The sequence below is a fragment of the Rhododendron vialii genome, chromosome 8a (genome assembly GCF_030253575.1).
Source record: "Rhododendron vialii isolate Sample 1 chromosome 8a, ASM3025357v1".
NCBI classification, from domain to species: Eukaryota; Viridiplantae; Streptophyta; class Magnoliopsida; order Ericales; family Ericaceae; genus Rhododendron; species Rhododendron vialii.
In genome coordinates, this window is record NC_080564.1 from 1,685,202 (window position 1) to 1,706,329 (window position 21,128).

The window sequence follows — 21,128 nt, forward strand, 5'->3', positions numbered from 1 at the left end:
TTCCCTTCCCTCCTTAGGGTTTCCCTCCTAAAATGGGCGGCGGGAGGGGGGCAATCTCCCCTATGGAGTTTTTCTCTTTGTTAGCCTCCGATCGGAATCTCTTTTTTCCTCCTTTCATCACTCTCCAACCTCATCCTTCCCTCACGCCTCCTAACGCCTTGGCCTCCCAGGTTCCTCTACCGCCGGACCTCCTCCATCATATTCGTCATTCGTCGGTGACTCGTCTCTAGTGGTGCGGTTCAAATGTGCGGCTGTGGGTGTGGAGCTTTTGTCCATAATTGGGTCACCGGAGTTGGAAATCTATGTTGGTGGATGATGATGGCGAGGGTTTTTTTCCGTTTCTTGTTAGTTTGCGATCCTTTACTTCTTCTTCTCCCTTTTGTTGAGATTTTCTTTCCGGTTTCTTGCCATGAGTTTTTCTCCCGACTGGGTTTCTCTTAGTTGGATTGTTTTGGGTTATTTCTTGTTTTTGCAGGAAAAGACTTGAGTTGGTTTGGGATATAATCCGTGGGATGAATCTCTGCTGTCTTGGTTACTTGATCCTTGGTCTAAAGACGAGTTTTTAACTTTTTATCTTGATGTAATTTTTTGTTAGAGTTATAATATCATCTTTTATCGATTGGTAAAAAAATAAAAAAATGATTCCGGCCCCTAACAAGAGATAAATATGAAAAGACTCCACATAAAAGTGCTTTAAGATCGACTAAGACCACATAAACCATTTCGTGTCCTCTCGGAACTAGGGCTGTAAACGAACCGAATCGAGCCGAATCCTGTTAAGTTCGGCTCGGGTTCGTTAAGGTATGAGTTCGGCTCTGGTTCGGCTCGAGTTCGATTCGAGCCTGAACAACTTGGCTCGAGTTCGGCTCGTTAAAATTTTTCAAGGCTCGGGTTCGGCTCGGTTGGGTTCGTTAAGATATTAGTCTGGCTCGAGTTCGGCTCGGATTCGGCTCGGGTTTGATTCAAACTTGAACATCTTGGGTCGAGTTTGGCTCGTTAAACTCAAATGAATCGAGTCGAGCCGAATCTAAGCTTGAATTGAGCTCATCAAGACTCAGGTTTGATTTGGCTCAGCTCATTAAACTCAAACGAACCCAAACTCTCTCATTGATCGCATAGAATTTGGAAGAAAAATAAGTATTGAATTATATATACAACCTTAAAAAATTTTACATTTACAATTAGACCCCTATTGAATTATTAATTAAATTTAAGTATAAGTTCGCGAACCTAACCGAGCCGAATACCGTTAGGCTCAGATTCGGCTCATTTATGGAACGAGCCTAGAATTGAGGTTCAAGTTCAGTTTGTTTAGCAGACGAATCGAACTCGAACGAGCTCTTACCGAACCGAGCCTTGAACAATTCGCGAATGGCTCAGTTCATTTACAGCCCTACTCGGAACTAGCTAGGAAAGTACGTCCATGGTGCCTAGTTTCTTTAGTAATTTCTTTTCCCCAGTTAATTACTGACACAATCTTTACAAACTAATATGATTTTTTCTCAATTGATACAAACAATTAAATCAGATTACGTGCGCTGAATTTACATTTCTTTTACACAATAATGTGCTTCCCCGTATAGTTAATTTTTGCAAATTGATTGATGTCCAAAGTACTCGTCTATTCTTTTCTTTTTCATTTTTAAGTGGAAAGAGTGAAGTTCTTGGTCCCTGCATAACTCAACCGAGTATAATTTAAGAGCCCATTATTGATTTTTACTATAAACCGAATAAATAAACTTAGAAAAGCTATTGAACAGGTTTGATGTAGAATATAATGACTTTGGAATAGCCTCAAGGGTTAGTTCAATTGATAGATGGGTTTGCTCTCCCTGATTGACCGTAGTTTGATTTTTGGAGTCATGTCGCAAAACAATTTATTTTTTGCAAACATCTAAGTTCTAATGTGAATGACCTCTCTTTAATTGGACTGCGGATGTGATTACTCAAGGTACACACAAGCTGTCCTCGACACTCCCCTAAACGTCGAACCCAAAAATAATAGGTTGGAATAAGAAAGGGAAAAAAAAGTAATGTTATCCTTGAGAATGGACTGTATACGACACATGAAGGGCTAAAAAGGGCTGGAATTTTTGAGGCATGGGTGACAACTTATGCTATTCCAAGAGCTAGCTATATATGTTGTGCAAATGGAGAAGTCCACAAATTCGGCCCCTAGTAAAAAGGCAAATGGTCCCATGAAGTCTCTGATATTTTTCTCATGTTGAAAATCGAGCATATTAATTAAAGTAAGCCATTATGATAATAGTACTCCATAAAATCACAAGAGTTAAAAGTTGAACAAGGATATGGAACTCAAAATCAATAATCAAGACAGTTAATTAATTAAATCAACTGCTAGACCTATGGAATTAACCACGTTGAAATTGACAGTGAATATTAATTAAGTCAGGACAAAAGCACATTTATAGTTTTAGCAGTACTTTTTTTTCTTGATCATGCGCCTATTATTTTGTTTTGAAAATTAATTTTCGCGCTCCACTTTTGTACGTATGCGCTTCACTTTGTACACGAACTTCACGTTAAAAGTGGAACGTCTGCGTATAAAAGTGGAGCGCCAAAATCAGAACATTTTTATCATGTTGATCATCTTACGAAAATGATATAAGTACCAACTGGGGGAGGGATATCGTACCAACGGCCACCGGACGCAAATCCGAGCCGTCCAAAAATTCTATAAAAAAAATCGACGGGGACTATGCAAGAATCAACGGCATCCGAGATGTGTAGAGTGCTTGATCCGAGCACCTTTTTTCGTGTATATATATCAAGCACCATATACATCTCGGATGCCTTTGATTCTCGCACGGGCCCATCTTTTTTTTTTTTTAATTTTAGACGGCTCGAATCGACCGTCCGGCGGCTATTTGTACGATATCTCTCCCCTAGTCGGTACATATAGCATGACTCATCATCTTAACCACTACTACTAATCTTTCGATGAGTTCAATTATTAACAACATTCTTTTAAAATATATTTTCTTCAAAAATTAATAACCAGAAACTCGCGCACACGTGGCAGTTTCTTGAACCGCACACACACGCAACGATTGGTTTCCCAGCCACCCACGTCAGCAAATTCATCCCGTAATGGTCCCGTGGTCCCCACCAAGGTTCGATTCGTCATTTTCTTACTCACCCCAATATTTTGTATTTTTTTCGTCAATATCTTAAAACTGTTCGTTAAATGATTGCAGATCGCAGTAGATCGGACGGCCACAGTAGTAGCACCGCCGAGATCTCCACCGTACACCTTTATAAGTATACAAAAGTCCATGTATATCTGGGCTTGACATATTGCCCCTTGAATTATTACACTTTTATTTATTTTTTTATTGAATCAGTCAATTTCATTAAGTCCAAAGACAAAAATTACATCGCAAAATACAGGAGTGCACCAAACTATCTAATCTGGGACCCCCTATAAAAGCAAATCAACACTATGTGCTGATATGAGAATCCCGTCTGGAACAAGACAAAAAGATCTCAAATGAAATCCCAGCACAAATCATTACACAATAAGAACAAATGTAATCGAAAACAACGAACATAATACAAGCGTAAAGGAAAAACTGCTCCCATGGACAGTCCACAACGACCACCGCCCGGACTGGAACGAAGACCCATCCAGCAAAGGAGAAAACTCAGGGGAGACTCCATGGCAAGCTTTCGCTGGCACGCGAAGGTCCGGGTGCGAGAACCAAGGCAACGTTGGAGAAGACTCTGACGAGCCCAAGCGACCACGGCAGCTGAGACCAGACCCCCCTTCACCCTCGATCTGTCGTTAATGGCCCAGAATAAGGAGCAACTCAGGCGAGACAAACCAAACCGAAGCCGAAATGAAGACCCCCAATATAGGCACCACTGTTGCCGTTGCCGGAAACCCCCATAACACCACTTTATCAGCCGCTGATCACAGCAACCCTCAAATCTGACCAAACACCGAAACCTAGCCCATCTAAAACATGCACCAGAACATGAACGAACAAAAACAAAAAAATTATTTACCCACCACCACAACCTCACCAAATCCGGGGGAGCCCCAAATCGGTACACGACCAGTTTGGGAGAACTAGCCGGTAGAAGAGACGGAAGATCGTAGGAAAACAAAACCTAACTCCACAAACCTCACCTTATTGAACCCTACCATCGACCACCAGCTACCAGATCTGAGCTTCCACCGCGAAGACGGAACAAAAAGACCCACGCACCATGGCTGGAGTCCGCGCGAGACTCGACAACTGGAAAAGATGAAACCGGAGTAGTGGAAACAGTGGAAAAGAGAGGAATGAGCAGGGAGATTGGGGAGAAAGAAGGGGGGGGGGGGGGGGGGGGCAACAGCCCCCCCTCCCAAACGAAATCCTTACTAGTAGAAAAATTTAAAGAGAGAGAGAGAGAGAGAGAGAGAGGAGAGAACCAAGAGAAGGTGCCCGAAAATTTGAGGCTCTTAAACTACACAATCCTAAATTTGATCACCTTAAACTATCTAAACTTATTAATTTGAGGCGCTTACTAATCTTTAGTCGCTTAATAGTCGTTAAAGATCTTTAAAATATTTTCGAATTATTTTTTCTCTAAACATGACAAGAATGTCAAGAATAGGATACATATAAAGCTGCACATCTATCAAATTTCAGACCGGATAAAATCAATAGAGATTGATGAATATGAGTGAATGAAAGAACACATCTATACAAAGATGTGGTCTTTAATATTGTTAGATATACAGGTTTATATGCTTATCATTTTAGACATTCTAGTCATATATCAAGGGGAAAAAATAGTCGAAGACAATTATACGATGCTCCGTAAAAGACTAATAAAGGGTTGAGTAAAAAGGTTTAGGTAGTTTAAGGAGGGAGGGCAAGTATCAAGTTTTATAGTTCATGAGATAATTTTAATTAGTGTAATAGTTTAGGGAGGCAAGATGTAATTATGCCTATATATGCTACTGGACGAAGCCGTCGGCTAATACTCACATAGAGGTAGAGAGAGAAGAGGAGTGTGTGGTTGGTTCAGGGAGAGAGAGAAAGTATAGAGAGAGGGAGAGAGAGAAACAATGGAGGTGTTGGAGAGAGAAGTAGGGTTTCGAACTTCAAGACCCTAAAACTACTCTGTTTCATTCTCCCTTCTGATTTTTTTGTTCGTGTTCTCTTCATCGCCGTTTCATTTCTTGTAACTTTCACTCTACGTCTACAATTTCGGGTTTTCCGGGGATACCATGCCGTTTGTTTTCTGAAAAAACTTCATCTTTCCGAGTTTTTCTGTTTGTACCACCGTTTGATTCCCCGAGACTTCTCTCTCTTGTCGGCGGAAATTCCGTTTTCTTAGGTGACACAAGGGACAAATGACCGTTTGAACCTTTCCAATCTCGGGTGTTCCCGATTTCGCCCTCACCTTCGCTCTTAAAAAACTCTGTCTTCCTCTTCATCGACTCAATCAGATGTAGTTTGCTGATGCTATTCAGCGATTGTGAGAATACTAGATATGTCAAGTTTGGGATTTTCTGCTAATTGGGGGAGATTCTATTTTCAATTACGGATTTGAGTTTGATTAATCGTTGACTAAAATTTTGTGCTTGTTTTAAAGGGGAACTCGGTAGGTGGACGAGTGACTGTAAAAAAGCTTTCTTCAGAACTATTGCTGAGATTATTGATTGGGTTGTGTTAAATGTTAAATTTCTTATTTACCAACAAAAAATTGTTAATTTTCTTCCTAAATTTGGCATTTTTTTGTTCTTATTAGTATTAACGCTTAAATTGGGTTTTTTGTGCTAATTGAAGAAACTTCCATGTTCAATTATGGGTTTGAAGTTGGATTAAAAGTGCTACTTAAAAGTGTGTGAGTGCTTTTAAAGGACAACTATGTGTGCTTGATGAAAGCTTTCCCTATTGATAGGTGAGATTAGTCATTGAGTTGCATTAGAATATCTTCCAAAATTTGGTTTATTTGTGTTGGTGTCATCTTCTGAGACAGTGGTTAGTGCAATTGGCAGGAACCACTTGCATCCCTTCTGTTTTTGGTCTCAATTCTTTCACCCCTTGAACTTATTTCCTTTTACAAAAATGGCTGTTTCTTTGACTCGATTTTCGTGGTGGTTGTGGAGCGGGAAAGGCAAGGAGCCTCTTTCTAATGGGTCTTCCCTGAATCCTTCTTCGGATCGGGGTAAGGGTATGAGGGAAGTTGATAATGTGAAGTTTCCTTCGGTCAAAGGGGCGATGATTGCCGCCCCTCGGACCAGAAAGGTTGGGAGGAAATGGCAAAGCAGGGAAGAAAGGAGAATTAAGTCCATAGACAAGGATTATGATGCTGTGTTGGTGCCATCAGATGGGGTTTGTTTGTCGGGGTCGGAATCCGATGACTCGGACTGGTCGATTGGGTGGCTGGAACCACATGCCCCTGATTTCCAGAGTGATGATGAGGGAGATGATAGTTTTGCTGTTTTGGTTCCTTGTTATAGGCATGACTGTAAGGAGTTGGAGGAGGGGCCGAGTAGTCATTTCTTGAGTGCTATGAAGAATCTGTCAAACGAGTATGGTGGTAAGAGCCGTTTTTTTATCTGTAATCATCTTTTCAAGTTTTGGGTTCTTTTGCTTCACATTTTCTAGATGGTTTCTCAGATCTGTTTTTATGTTTCTGGATATCGTACTTGGTTTGACTTTGTTGCTTGGTATGATGTATAGTTCTTGCATTTGATTGCTTTCAATAGAAACCAGATATGGAAAAGAAATACTCCCTCTCTTCATAATTGTTAGTCCACAAATTGTGTAATTGAGATGTTTAATTGGGTGCGAAAAATCATTTAAGAATTATGCACGGAAGTATTTTAGTTATCTGAATATTGCATGATTATTCGTAGTGGACTAACAATCAACGGAGGGACTCTCAGCTTTGGCTTGAGAGATATTTATGGATTATGAATATTTTAATATGGTGGTGTTAAAAGTATTCAAACATGCCTAAGAGCTGATGAAGATACGCTTGACGCACTGAACATTTTCTAAAGTGGTGGTTTTTGTCTTGGCATTGATCACTTTTGAGGGTTCCTTTAATTAATAATGTTGAATCCCATTTTTCTCAACTTTCTGATTTTACTGAAGCTTTTTGTTCCTCTCTCAATGTTGTTTGTTATTATTCATAAGTACGCGATTGGAAATGTTTTCCTCAAGGTGAACGGTATGGTATTGAATCCACAGACATTGATCAATGTTTAGGACGATTTGATACGTATGGACGGATTTGGAGTTTGTTATTGTGGGTTCGGTTTCATTGTCTCTTGCCAATTTTGTGCGAGTCATCTGCTGAGTTGGAGTCAATTGCCAAACTTTTGAGGCTTTTTTGGTCTGTTATTCGACATTGCAAGGATCCCACTAGCAGTTATACTATTGATACCTCAGCTGCCGTGGGCTAATTGAGCGTTAGAAATCAAGTGGTGCACATTCTTCGTGCATTTTAAGCTTTTGATTTGATCATGGCCGTGTTTCATATGCTTTTCTATGTTCACATGCGGATTCTGAGCCTCCTTTGTGGTGTTCACATGCTAGTTGCCAAACTAGTGTTTGCTTCTCATTTCTTCTGAGATGGTAACCTAATCGAGCCTCGTGTCTCAATTAATTAGAGTCAGCTGCATGTGTCTTCTAAGATGGTAGTTTGTGCGGTTGACGGTTGTGTTAATGTTTATGGTTCTTCTGCTGGCACTTGTGCTGCGTATTAATCAAATTTTGGTTGTTTGAGTTTTAGTACGTTGCCTTCACAGTGAGTAGGAAAATCAAGTTTGTTCCGTTTCGACTGTGTTATAGGACAAAGATTTGCCAACCTTGTTGAGTTCTGTATGTTGTGGTTGCATTTGCAGATGGCAAGTATGTGGAGCAGTGGCTAACTTCTCTCCAATATAGCTGAAGCACACTAATCGGGGTTGTCCTTGCTGAAGATTAGAGTATGTTATCATGAAAACTATGAATCTTCAAGGGCAAGAATCAACTTTAAAATACCAAAAAGGAGAAAGAAAAACAAGTGCAGAGGATTAACAGCTGCCGAATCTAGTTGCCAGTATTTGAGAAAGCAGAGGGTTTGCATCTTTGAGTAGCCATGGGAAGAAGACAAAAATATATCTTGGCGTTTCGCATTCTGCTATGATTTTTGGTAGATAACGTTATGTTTTGTTATTCAGGATATTGGGAAAAATTTGGGATTTGGTCAAGCATTACAAACAAAAAAATTGAACTTGTTATGCAGAGATTCTTTTCTGTAAATTCTGCTTCTGTGAATACTGAATAGATTATGCATGTTCTTGCTACTGACTTCCTGCTGATGTATATAATCCCTTTCTTCTTGTGAATCAAGGGGCAACTTGTTTTTTTGTCAATTTACGATCATTTCTTACACTTCATGTTGTTTTCAATGTTGCTTGATTCTCTCTCTCTCTCTCTCTCTCTCTCTCTCTCTCTCTCACACACTTCATGTTGTTTTCAATATTGCTTGATTCTCTCTCTCTCTTTCTCTCTCTCTCTCTCTCTCTCTCTCTCTCTCTCTCTCTCTCTCTCTCTCTCTCTCTCTCTCTCTCTCTCTCTCTTTCTCTCTCTCTCTCTCTCTCTCTCTCTCTCTCTCCTATGGATTAACTTGGAAGCTGTGGAAACACTACCAAGGATGTGTACACAAACAGTGAAGTTGGAATCTTATTTCTCATATGTTTTTTTTTTTTTTGGGTACAAAGGAGGTCCTAAGCCCAAAGACCACTTGCCCAGCTAGATCCCAAGCCAACAGCGCCTGAATGCTCGACGGTCTGGGGTGTCCGGGCTAACTTACGTGTATTTCAACTAATTTCTTTTTTGGTTCGATCAAAGACAGACCATCCATTGTGATACACACCCGGACCAGGAAACTCAAAATAAATTTCTTTCTTTCGGCCTAACCTCAAAAATCAAACCTGACCAATTATGTGAAGAGCAAATTTACCGACCAACTGGACTAATTTTTGGTGCTGCGCGCTTTGTATTTAACCATTTCCCTAAAATGCTTTTGAGCAGATAATTCGGATTGTGTGAGAACCTTTTGTTAAAATTTATGTGACACCAGTTGTGTTAAAGGTTGCTTTCTTTTGTTTGGTTGGGGAAATTCTTGGCTTCGTTCCCCCTCCACGCCTGCTCAAGTGGGCCGAGAAAAGTAAAATTTGGACCACTTCCATGGTTATTTCTGGACCTCTAGAATTGGAATTAGGACGTGGAGGTGAAATTCAATAAAGAGAAACAGGTCAATTTACAACCCGCAAATGACTTATTAACCTTTTTAGTCCCCAAAGTATTAACTTCGTCTCATTTTCGTCCCCAATCTAAACATTGTTGACATTTGGTCCCCAATATATTAATTTTGTACCAATCAAGTCCCCAACTCTAACTCCGTGAGTCCCATCCGTCAAAACGAGGGGCATTCCCGTCATTTTGTCTACTGCCAATTTTCTGTCACATAAAAAACGTTTAAAAAAAAAAGAAGAAGAAGAAGAAAGAAAAGAAAAGAAAAGAGGTGGAAGAAGAGCAGATCGATGGGGTTGTCGAAGCGGTGGAGTATTGGGACCTTCTATAGCGGAGCAACAACGAAGAGGAAGCACAAGAGGGTTTTAGGGAAAGGAAACGACGACGGAGAAGGGTTCGGAAAAAGTGAAGGTGAGGCTTGAGGTTGTGCCGGTGACGGCGGCGCACGAGGACGATTGCGGTGTGGCGGCTGCGGCGGCGGGGAAGGACGGGAACAGGCGGCCGCAATTGTGCGAAAGATAAGACTAGTTGCGTTCTTTGCTATCTGAACGGGTTGAGCAACAATCTTTAGTTCTTCACCCATTTTGAAAGGTCAATTGAGTATTTGAGTTGAGTACGGTTTGTGATTAAGCATTTGGCTATTACGATTATTATCACTTCCACTATTACGATTAGTGGATTTTTACTAATTAGATATGGGCTAATTATTTTCGTGCACATCCGTGGGTGATATGCTTTTGATTTGGATTTTGGCAAATGATTTGTTTTTGTTTTTGTCCTGGTGCGGGAACAAAGTAAATTTGGGGATCTCTCGAGTCTTGAAACTTGTTTTGATTTTGGCTCTATTCAAGTGGAATAATCTTAAGCTCGATTCAAAAGCATGTGGGGTTATTCTTTTCCAGCCATGGCCGCTGCCGTGGCTTTTTTTCAACTGAAAAAAAAAAAAAACCATGGCCGATTCAAGCGGAAAATTCTTTTCCAGCCATGGCCACCACCGTGTTACTTTTTTTTTTTTTTTTTGGAGTGGTTTTGAGGTTTGGTAGCGAGTTTCTCAGCACAACAGTACAAACAGGGGATGAGGATAGGGGAAGGGAAAGAAGATAGGACGGAGGAGGACGGTGGGGGCAGCCGGTGACCATGGCGGCGGCAGCCAAAACATGCTCTTTTCTTCTCTCTTCTTTTTTACGTTCTTCCTTCGACAGAAACTTGGCAGAGGACGAAATGACGAAAATACCCCTCATTTTGACAGACATGGCTCATGGCATTAGAGATGGGGACTTGATTGGTATAAAATTAATATGTTGGGGACTAAATGTCAGCAATGTTTAGATTGAGGACGAAAATGAGACGAAGTTAATACATTGGGGACCAAAAAGGTTAATAAGCCCCCGCAAATGCACACAGTAATCACATGTTTGACATTGACACATGGATATCCGAGTTAATTTTGGAGCCTTGAAGGCCAGACAAATTCTCCAGTAGCTCCATGATTTGAAATTTTTGGCCTCCAGGGCAGTGCTTGGTTGAAGGCAAACTATTTTTTGGCTCTTTTCTTTCTTTTCTGTTTTTGTTAATCAGGATTTTGGGAAAAATTTGGGATTTGGTCAAGCATTACAAACAAAAAAATTGAACTTGTTATGCAGATTCTTTACTGTAAATTCTGCTTCTGTGAATAGATTATGTATGTTCTTGCTACTGACTGCCTGCTGATGTATATATAATCCCTTTCTTCTTGCGAATCAAGGGGCAATTTTTTTTTTGTCAATTATCATTTCTTACACTTCATGTTGTTTTCATTATCATTATTGCTTGATTCTCTCTCTCTCTCTCTCTCTCTCTCTCTATGGATTAAACTTGGAAGCTGTGAAGCTGTGGAAACACTTCCAAGGATGTGGACCCAGACAGTGAGGTTGGAAATCTTATTTCTTAGACAATTTTTTTTGGTACAGAGGAGGGCCTAATCCCAAAGAAAGAAAATTACAATTAGATATTCCTCAACACAAATGGCCCAGCTAGATTCCAAGCCAACAGCGCCTGAATGCTCAACGGCATGGGGTTCGGACTAAATTACGCGTATTTCAACTAATTTCTTTTTCGGTTCGGTTAAAGATAAATCATCCACACCCGGATTAGGAAATTCATAATAAATTGCGGCCTCACCTCAAGAATCAAACCTAGTCAACTGTGTGATGAGCAAATCCACCAACCAACCGGACTAATCATCGGAGCTCTCATGCTATCTGCTACGCACTTTGTATTTGACCATTTCCCTGAAATGCTTTTGAGCAGATAATTAGCACTCTGTGAGAACCTTTTGTTGGAATTTATGTGACACCGCTTTGCGTAAAAGAGGTTGCTTTCTTTGTTTGGTTGGTGAAACTCTTGGCTTCGTTCCCCCTCCACGCCTGCTCAAGTGAGTCGAGAAAAGTAAAATTTGGACCACTTCCATGGTTGTTTCTCAGCGTATTTTCTGGACCTCTAGGAATTAGGATGTGGAGGAGAAAATTCAGTAAAGGGAAACAGGTCAATTTACTACCCGCAAATGCACACAGTAATCAGATGTTGACATTGAGACATGCAGGCTGATAGAAAGAAAGAAAATGCTGCTTTTCTTTTCTTTCTTGATAAACTGATCTCTGCGCCAGTTTGCGCGCACCTCGACTAATTGCGAAGTCTTGAAAACCAGGCAAATCGTTCAGTGACCCCAAGATTTGAAATTTTTTGGCCTTCCAAGTGCTTGGTTGAAGGCAAACTTTTTGGCTCTTTTCTTTCTTTTCTGTTTTTGTATGGCTGTGTGGATGATAATTTGTAGGGGATTTTTGAAGGAAAAGAGGAAGAGGAAGTATAATTATTTTCTTTCACATCATAATTCCAGTGTGTGGGGTCCACCCACAACTCCTCTTTATTAGTCTTGTAAACTTTGCTAAGTTTTGCATAGGGATGCAAACCACCAAGCTGCTCGCGATCAATTCATGGCTCGGTTTGTTAAGGCTCAGCTCGTTTGGTAACCGGACTTAGTTCGAACACAAATTTAAGCTCATTTCTTAAAGAAGCTGAGTTAAACACTCAAAAGCTTGATCGGCTCATTGAAAGAGACTTGTTAAGTAAATTAACTACGCTTGGCTCATCAAGAGTTTGGCTCGTTTACTACAAAGCTCTGCCGACTCAACTCGTTTGCATCCTGTCATTTTATCTTAAATTAATTTTCTATTGAATTGTTCAATGCAAAAAGGGTAAAAATTTATTTGAAAATTTATTCTTACTCTCCTTTTGTATTCATCTATCTTTTGAAAGTTGGAGAGAACGGATCGAAGTGACACCTTATTTTCTCATGTCAATCTTCATCGCCAATTATTGTTCATCATCTAACAGAACACGTAACCTCCCTACTGCGAAATAAATTTCTGTAAATACATCTCGATCTCCAATGCCAGGTTGTTTTTTTTTTTTTTTTAAGGAAACGAAACATATATATTCATAGAAACCAAACAGGCATGCCAGCCCTTGGATGCAAATGGATGGAGCAAAAAGTCTGTTAAAAGAAGGGGGTATAAAGTAAAAGAAAAAGGTTGAACAAGGGTGTAAACTGTAAAGCCGTATTTAATATTCTTCCTTATTTGCCCTTTTCTAATGGAGGGTATGACAGTTTTTCAGGGCGAATGTTGCTCCCAACCGTAAACCCATATTAAAGGTGGGAGGCCCTTTGCAGACATTCATTCTCTTTGTTTCCATGTTTTTTTCTCAAAACCCAAATTTGTTTTCTTTTGCATGAAACTATGTTTCTCTTCCTAAACCTTAAATATCGGCACTCCTAAATTTGGGAAAGAGTTCCATGTTGGTGGTCTAGAGAGAGAGAGAGAGAGAGAGAGAGAGAGAGCAAATTGGAGGAGAAATGTTACAGAGAGCTGCCAGCAATGCGTATTCATGGTGGTGGGCAAGCCATGTCAGGACAAAGCAATCGAAATGGCTCGAACAAAGCCTTCAAGGTACACTACATTAACAAACTAACACTTTGGATTTTTGTTGATCTGTTTTAATCTATTACTACAAATTTCGCCATCGGATTTTACCATAATTCTCTGCAGTTGTTAGGCACCTATTTTGTGCTTCCTGTTTAGACCTACGGAAACGCAAGCCTTCAAAATATTCGAGTGAGATGTCGCACTTGATTCATTGATAAAGAAAACGAATGGGTATCCTGGGAAATGGGAATGCTCTATTTACAGTAATTTGTATGCAGCTAGATGATGTCAAGTTTTCCGAAACCAGATTGGTACAAAATGATGCCTTAAGCCCCACGCAATCGTAGATCCAACTCTGCCATGAGTTGGATACTTGGATCGATCTACTCTAGTTGTTCTACAATTCTTCTTCATTCGAGAATGTTGTGAAAATTTGTCTAAGCTATAGACGTAAATAATCTTACGGAACCAGCGTATGTTTCTATGTGATGACGTCTTATGTGGTTGTGTTTGGTTCATCGACAGGTCTAGCGTTATGCCTAAAGAGAATTTATTCGATGAAACAAAATACGTGCTTAGTTTGTCCATCGATATCTTCACTTATATTCTTCAATGTTAAGGCCATAGCAATACTCTTTCACCTGAGATTCTTGTTGGAAAAATTAAATCGCTTTCAGGTTTTTCCAGTATCTAATGGCAACATATTTCCTATTCTCAGTCTGTTGGTTTTTCTTCCCTTTTAGATCAGGTGGTATAAAGTTATCATCTAGACATAATAGACCACCAATTTTCACAATTTGTAGATTACCATAGCTGAAAAATCAAAATTAATGGACTCAAACTTGAAGGCTGCAAATCAACTGGTTTAACATTCACGAGCTCTCATCCTATTTCCTGATTGTGCAGATATGGAAGAGAAAGTGGGCAGTATGCTCAAGCTCATCCAAGAGGACGGAGACTCTTTTGCAAAGAGGGCAGAAATGTACTACAAGAGAAGGCCAGAGCTAATAAACTTTGTCCAAGAATCTTTCCGGGCTTATCGGTCCTTAGCTGAAAGATACGACCATATATCAAAAGAGTTGCAAAATGCCAACACCACCATCGCTTCCGTTTTCCCAGAACAAGTTCAGTTTGCGATGGAAGACGAGGATGATTTCTCTTCTCCAAGAGTCCAAAAGATTAATGCTTCACAAAACGTAGCAAATAATGTTCCCAAAGTTCCGAAGTATCCGAGTAGAGATTTGAAGAGTCTCTTCACATCAGCCTCAAAGAAACTCCAAGCCAAGAAGTCATCACAAGAGTCCAAAACTACTAAAGCTGCTCCAAAATCTGGTTTGAGCAAATCCGAGGCGCTGGAAGAGATAGACAAGGTGCAGAAAGAGATTCTGGCACTTCAAACGGTTAAGGAGTTTGTGAGGAGCTCCTACGAAAGTGGGCTCACGAAATATTGGGAGATTGATCACCAGATTGCGGAATTGCAAGAGAGGGTTTGTGGGTTGCAAGATGAATTCAAGGTGGGGAAAGTAATTGAGGATGATGAGGCTAGGACTCTAATGGCGGAAGCCGCTTTGAAATCGTGCGAAGAGGCCTTGTCTCAGTTGCAGGAAAAACAAGAGAAGTCAAGTAAGGAAGCAAGAGCAGAATTCCGAAGGGTTGAGGACACACGTGAAAGGTTGAAGTCGCTTAAGAACAAATTTCTCCCGGATGAACAGGCAAATGACAAAGATGAATCAGCAAAAACAAGTGGAAACCTGGAATGCTTGAACCGAGAAGCAGTTGATTTGACACAAGAGAAGCTAGAAATGGAAGAGTTCAAAGAGGAAATTAAAGAGCACTTTGAAGTGGGCTTTAAAGAGTCTCTCAGTGTGACAGAACTAGCGGAGAAGATTGATGAGCTTGTGAGTAAGGTTATTGGTTTAGAAACCGCGGTTTCTTCTCAAACTGCACTTATAGACCAATTAAAGACAGAAACAGATGATCTTCAATTGCAAATGAAGGCCTTGGAAGATGATAAGGCAATTTTACTTGATGGCACAAACAACTTGACTGACAAGTTGAGGGGAATGGAGGGAAAGTTGAATGAGCTTCAGGATCTAAACCAAAATTTCGAAAACGAAAACAACAATCTCCAGATTTGTTTCACAGAAGCAAGGTGCAGTCTTGGTCACTTGTCTGAGAAATTACACACTGTGAAGCCAGATGCAGAGGTTGAGCATATGGAGTCATTAAAAGAGGAGTCGTCTTATGTTAAAGTTCAAACACCAGAAGCGTTGGGAACAAAAGAAAATATGCCTAGTCCGAAATATGGTTCCCAAAACTCCGGAGATTTGAAAGAAACAGTGGGAGATGATAAAAGCAAAAAGGTTGTCTCTATTTCTGTCACCAACCGGGCAGAAAAGGCAGAAGAAAAGGTTACAATCTCGGAGAAATGTGGAGATCCAAAAACACCAGATAATGTTGACAATACTGAAGCACATGAAGTGGGAAAAGAGAAAGATGATGAGTTGAACTGGCAGAAGATGCTGTTGAATGGGTTAGAGGATAAAGAAAAGATTCTGCTGAAAGAATATACATCGATTTTGCGAAATTACAAGGACGTTAAGAAGAAGCTCAGTGATGTAGAAAACAAAAATCGCGAAAGCCTCTTTGAAACGACAGTACAGTTAAAAGAGTTGAGGAGTGCTATTGCCAAGAGGGATGAAGAGATTCAGTCCTTGCGTCAGAAACTGAAGCTGTTGCAAGAAAAAGCGGGTGAAAATAAGGATTCCAAAGAATATAACCAGTCGATATCTATTCTGTTTGACGATCAAAATCCTGACCCTGAAGTGATTGAAGACTCCAGGGGATATGGAGGGGTAGAAGAAGATGCCAAGTTGTTTTTGATTGATCAACCTCACTCCCTCTCAACTGTTGAAGAAAAGCTCCGAATGAATATTGATGCACTGTTGGATGAGAACTTAGATTTTTGGTTGAGATTCAGCACTTCATTTCACCAGGTACAGAAATTCAAAACCGGGTTTCAAGATTTAGAAGCAGAAATATCAAAACTCAAGGAAAAAGAGTCGAATAAGGAAGGAAGTTCTCGGGCCAGGACTGACATAAAATCGGATCTCAGGCCTATATATGCACACCTAAGAGAGGTACAGACAGAATTAACCCTCTGGATTGAACAAAGCGCTTCATTAAAAGCCGAATTGCAACGGAGATTCTCTTCTTTGTGCAAAATCCAAGAGGAAATAACGGAATCGTTGAAAGCAGGAGCGGAGGAAGAGGAAATGAGGTTCACTAGTTACGAAGCTACGAAATTCCAAGGTGAGGTTTTGAACATGAAGCAAGAGAACAAGAAGGTTAGGGATGAACTACAAATGGGTTTCGATCATGTGACTGCACTTCAACTCGAAATTGAGAAGACTCTTGAGATGTTGAACGAGGAATTCAGCATTTCAGGGTTCAAGGGCGATAATCCATCGCAATTGAGGCACTCGACTAGCCGATCGAGAGTTCCTTTACGATCATTTATATTTGGAACGAAGACCAAGAAAAGGTCCATTTTTGCTTGTATGCATCACAGAAAGTACAATGATCTAAGATCTAGGCTTCCAATGTAATGTATTCCATTCAATTTGTTTTATTCATCCGGGGTTTTTCTTCCTAGGGATGATTTGGGTGGTTGGTGTGCTGTTACATTCATCGAATTATTTGCAATTTGAAATGTGCACAATTGTTCTTCTATGGTTTGTGGTGGCTGTTTAAGAAGGTATGAGAGGAGTTTGACTAGAGTTCATGAATTTGAGCGAGTTCGTTATCTTATGAGACTTACTACTATACTGCTTTCTTCCTCCAAAATCTTTGCAGCTAATTGAGTTTATTTTGAACCATGGAGAAATTTGAGATGGCTCAAGTTTAGGAGTCTTGCAGTCCTCTACATTTCCTTGTAGTTGGAAAACGTAATGGCCAGTCAACTTCAAACAGCAGTTCAGGATCATTGAAACCTATCAACTCAACCAATCCCTAACAAGGACCTTAGCACAGCCCTACTGCTGAAGCAAGTAGTGATAGACACAAAGACTTAACAGAACTTTCTGCAGCCTTACATGTCTATTTCAACAGCTGAAAGGAACTACCATCAATCACTAGCGCAAAACACGTAAAAACATATAAACCAGAAGAATCACATCGCACATTATTGTGATTAAGCGATTGTTGAGGAAAAATTGAAGTATTTCCCAGGAAAACAGCAATTCACTAGTGGAAACATGTGGAGAATTAGACAAACGAGCATCAATAGCATTTCATTAAGTGCATTGTAGTTCATTTCACATAGAACCTTGATCGAAGAAACACCAGTTTTTACACATTTCACAGTGAATATTACACCAAACCACAGACCAAAGATAGGAATACTAGATATACTTCTCGGTAATATGCGAATTATACAGACATAAGAAAGCATCTATACATTAGCAGGCATTGGCCAACCTTGGCAAATTTTTGAACTCCAGAATCCCCAAACACAGTTATGGTCACAGATTATTCATGCATCAAAGTGACACTTCTGATACCACCTTTGCTCCCCTTGCCTTGGCCATGTAAAGGCCTACATGATGCATCAGTTCCTGCCAAAATCAAAGGAAGATGTTGAGAAACTGTTAGCCTTTTGTCAACAATACGTGGGAGGTCGAGTGGACAATATGAAGACATGCATTACTTTTGCAGAGCTTATATCTTTAATAATGTGCTTCGAAAAGGCAGAAAGGGAAATAAGTGGGAGATCCCAAAATGAAACAAAAAAGAAGAAAGCCTTCATTTTATACAATTTGACAAATAAATTAATCTTTTAGTGATGAATAAAGCAGGGGAAGTGCAGTTTACAATGCGCATCCATTTTGTTGCCATAACCAACGCAAAGTAACGCTAAGGAAAGGTCAAAAGAGCAAAGTATCCATAACAGGACTGATTGCCCATATCAACTTGAATAGAACTGCAAACCATGCTATTTCATTTGTATTACTACTGATGCTTAGTTCAATCTGTAAAAGTTTGCATATGCTACCTGCAGAATCCTCATTACGAGAATGTATTCTTTCCCTGAAAAAACCCTCCCGCGGATATTCACCGCGTAATTCTATTTGTTTCCAATAAGGTCAGCAAGACCATAAAATGTAAGTTCCAACTTCTGATCTTAGTTTACCTGCGGATGAGCTGCGGCTTTGATTGTTTTGGCAACATGAGGTGGAAGATCAAAAGTAGCACAAGCGCCAGAATACACAACCACATCCTCCAAAGGGGAGAGGAAACCGCGATTCCTTGCCGACAGTGCAGAACAGACAAAATCTAGCACACAGATGTCTGTGCATATCCCCACAACCAAAATCTACAAAAGGAAAATTTGATTCAAATCACGAATGCATTCCCACGACTAGCTAAACCAAAAGAATGCCAGGACCACATTGAATGGTCAATTTGCGGGAGATAGGAATACTTACAACTTTGATTTGGTTGGTTTTCACCCAATCAACAAAGACATTGGAACCATCTTTCTCAATTGAACCGAGGAACCCGTCAATGCAATCCTTGCATCTAAGAGTTACATTCGGTTCATGTTCCAACCACTCAAGGGCTGAATACAACATAAAGAAATCAATAAGACTTAGACATCATTAATGTTGTGCCAATAAAGAACTATAGAAAGCACGGAGGATGAAAGAGGTGAAAATACCAGGAACCAATTTAGATTCATCTGTTCCTGCTATGCAGTGAGGAGGGTAGGGGTGCTCAGGGACATCAGGATGATGAGAATCAAGAAAAGCAAAGACAGGCCATTGGTTATCACAAAACACTTTTGCAAGCCTCAAAGTCTCATCTACCATTCCAGAAATTTGTTTGTCGGGCGCTGTTGGAGCCTGCAGTAAAAGACAATACAACAGAGAATATGGGATCAACAATCCTACCGTGTTATATAATCAGTGTAGCGAGATAATAACATGCCAAATTCCTAGTCCAATCTAGTTATCGTCTTATCGCAGTAGGTTGAAGAAAATCATAAAGGAAAAACATTTTCAGTGGAGAGAACCTCAACAAGAGACAATAGCCTAGGAGATTAGCAAAATTAGATGGCCTGAAAACGAAATTACGGGCGGCAAGGCAATTCTACGGAGATGTCCAGACACACTTCGGGGTTTGGGGTGGCTGTAGTCAACGATACGGTTGGGGAACCACGTATCAAAATCCGTGTCTTGGGTTTTTTGTTTGTTTTCTTGATTGTTTTTCACCATGTGTGTTTGTTGATTTGGCCAATTTCTCAACAATCAGAACGTAAATGTGCCCAGAACCGTTCGATATCGTGGACCCACACCCATCGGAAAACCGTGCAATCAGGGGATAGGACAAAATAAAAATTAACTTAGGATCGATTCAATTCTCCGCTGGTGGACGGTAAAATTGATCCAGAATTTATTAAGGTGGTCCGGGGACATATCAAAAAAGAAAAGCACAGAAAGCAAGGATAGATCATATAAGCATGAGATATGTAGATATGTTGATTGAGTATGGGATGGGGAAATAATTACCAAGTGGCCAGCTCCGACGGTACAGAAGCCATTGACGACGTCGACGATAACCAGACCGGTTTTGACGTCGCCGGACAAAACGAGAAAGCCCTGCTCCACCGGAAGCTCTTCCTTCAACAGATCAATCGCCTGCGACGCCGCCATTCTTATTTCTTTTCCCCTCTCTCTCTCTCTCTATAGAAACTGACGATGACTAATGAGTCGTTGGTATCGTTAGGGTGGATATGCCTGACACGAAAAATAAAATAAATTTATGTAATTAAGCTAAAAATAAATATTTTTATGAATAATTTTATATATTGAACATTAGTTTGATTAACTGTCAACAAAAAAAATGACACGATTCGAACATGATACGAAAAATCTGATAAGTTATAAAATATTGTGAGATTTTATAAATAAAATTTTGATATATAATACGAAAATGACACGAAATTACCTATTATCTGCCCAAGTATCAATGATGCCCACTTTTATAAGAGAGAGAACTAGAGAAGTCACCATTTGGCGCAACAGTACTTTCTATGTTTCTCTCTCTAGAAAACCGATTTTTTTCTCTCTGGGGCTGGTTGGTTGGTTCAGGAATTCCCAGTCGAGTCGACAAAGAATATATTGAAATAAAAGGCAAAAGCAAGCAAATGGGAATATGACAAGGGTAGGAATAACGTACTACTCTAAGGGCTTTTTTTTTTTTGGCTAAATAGTAGTAGTAATTTATTTGGATTATTTTTAATCCTCATTCAAATTTTTTAGCATTTATTAGTTATTTATTTATTTATTTTAATTATTACTTTGTCATGACGAGAAGAATTTAAAAAATAAAAAAGTACGATCGAAACTCAATTTTTTTTAAATAATGATAAATTAAGCCAATAAGCAGTTTATTTTCGTTTTTATTAAAAAAAATTGAGTTTCGATGTTAATTTTTTACTTTTTTAATTCCTCTCGTCATGACAAAACAACAATCCAAAAAAAATGACAAAAAATAAACAAATGCGATTTTTTTTGAATAAGAATAAAAAAATAATCCAAAAATGGATTATTTAGCCAAAAAACCCTTATGACTCACGACCCTATAATGCAAGAGTCATGTGTTGAGCAATTCAAAAGTATTTTTAGTGGTCTAAACTTGGACCATTGTAGAGATGGATGGTTCGGATTGTGCACTGCATTGCAAAGTCACTAGGATAAAGTCCACGCCATGGTAGTGCACGGGTGTACTATGCAATTCGAGTCGTCTAAAAATGTTTTTTTTAGCGTTCTAAATTTGGACCATTAATTACAAAAATAGACAGCATGAATTGCACATTGCACTACAGCCGGTGTGA

The 21,128-nt window shown here is 39.7% G+C and overlaps 3 protein-coding genes across 5 annotated transcripts; 2 read left to right on the plus strand and 1 right to left on the minus strand.

Annotated features, from left to right (window-relative positions):
• Nucleotides 1-4,976: 4,976 nt before the first annotated feature.
• On the plus strand, nt 4,977-8,317 carry LOC131298277 (uncharacterized). Of its 3 annotated transcripts, none has more exons than XM_058323646.1 (2): nt 4,977-6,561; nt 7,785-8,317. In XM_058323646.1, exons 1-2 carry the CDS (start codon nt 6,087-6,089, stop codon nt 7,898-7,900), a joined length of 591 nt encoding a protein of 196 aa, XP_058179629.1. In that variant the 5' UTR covers nt 4,977-6,086; the 3' UTR covers nt 7,901-8,317. The 3 variants fall into 3 exon arrangements, with proteins under 3 accessions (XP_058179629.1, XP_058179630.1, XP_058179631.1); XM_058323647.1 differs by having other exon boundaries at nt 4,978-6,561; nt 7,821-8,317; XM_058323648.1 differs by having other exon boundaries at nt 4,979-6,561; nt 7,874-8,317.
• A 4,634-nt stretch (nt 8,318-12,951) lies between these two features.
• On the plus strand, nt 12,952-16,887 carry LOC131298268 (protein NETWORKED 2D). The gene is made up of 2 exons (XM_058323633.1): nt 12,952-13,255; nt 14,138-16,887. The coding sequence occupies exons 1-2, from the start codon at nt 13,162-13,164 to the stop codon at nt 16,837-16,839; spliced, it is 2,796 nt and encodes a 931-aa protein (XP_058179616.1). The 5' UTR covers nt 12,952-13,161; the 3' UTR covers nt 16,840-16,887.
• Nucleotides 16,888-17,497: 610 nt separating this feature from the next.
• On the minus strand, nt 17,498-20,287 carry LOC131298275 (nicotinamidase 1). The gene is made up of 6 exons (XM_058323642.1): nt 20,240-20,287; nt 19,801-20,028; nt 18,951-19,134; nt 18,718-18,851; nt 18,423-18,605; nt 17,498-17,847 (listed from the first exon to the last, which is right to left on the minus strand). The coding sequence occupies exons 2-6, from the start codon at nt 19,942-19,944 to the stop codon at nt 17,773-17,775; spliced, it is 720 nt and encodes a 239-aa protein (XP_058179625.1). The 5' UTR covers nt 19,945-20,028; nt 20,240-20,287; the 3' UTR covers nt 17,498-17,772.
• Between the last annotated feature and the right edge of the window lie 841 nt (nt 20,288-21,128).

What these genes read in the sequence shown, in the direction of transcription:
- LOC131298277 (XM_058323646.1), top strand. Translation starts at nt 6,087, where the DNA reads ATGGCTGTTTCTTTGACTCGATTTTCGTGGTGGTTGTGGAGCGGGAAA. An exon ending in TCTGTCAAACGAGTATGGTG is followed by an intron (nt 6,562 to 7,784) that starts GTAAGAGCCGTT and finishes CACAGTGAGTAG; the next exon opens with GAAAATCAAGTTTGTTCCGT.
- LOC131298268 (XM_058323633.1), top strand. Translation starts at nt 13,162, where the DNA reads ATGTTACAGAGAGCTGCCAGCAATGCGTATTCATGGTGGTGGGCAAGC. An exon ending in GCTCGAACAAAGCCTTCAAG is followed by an intron (nt 13,256 to 14,137) that starts GTACACTACATT and finishes CTGATTGTGCAG; the next exon opens with ATATGGAAGAGAAAGTGGGC.
- LOC131298275 (XM_058323642.1), bottom strand. Translation starts at nt 19,944, where the DNA reads ATGGCGGCGTCGCAGGCGATTGATCTGTTGAAGGAAGAGCTTCCGGTG. An exon ending in TGAATCTAAATTGGTTCCTG is followed by an intron (nt 18,852 to 18,950) that starts GTATTTTCACCT and finishes TGTTGTATTCAG; the next exon opens with CCCTTGAGTGGTTGGAACAT. An exon ending in AAGCCGCAGCTCATCCGCAG is followed by an intron (nt 17,848 to 18,422) that starts GTAAACTAAGAT and finishes TGATTTTGGCAG; the next exon opens with GAACTGATGCATCATGTAGG.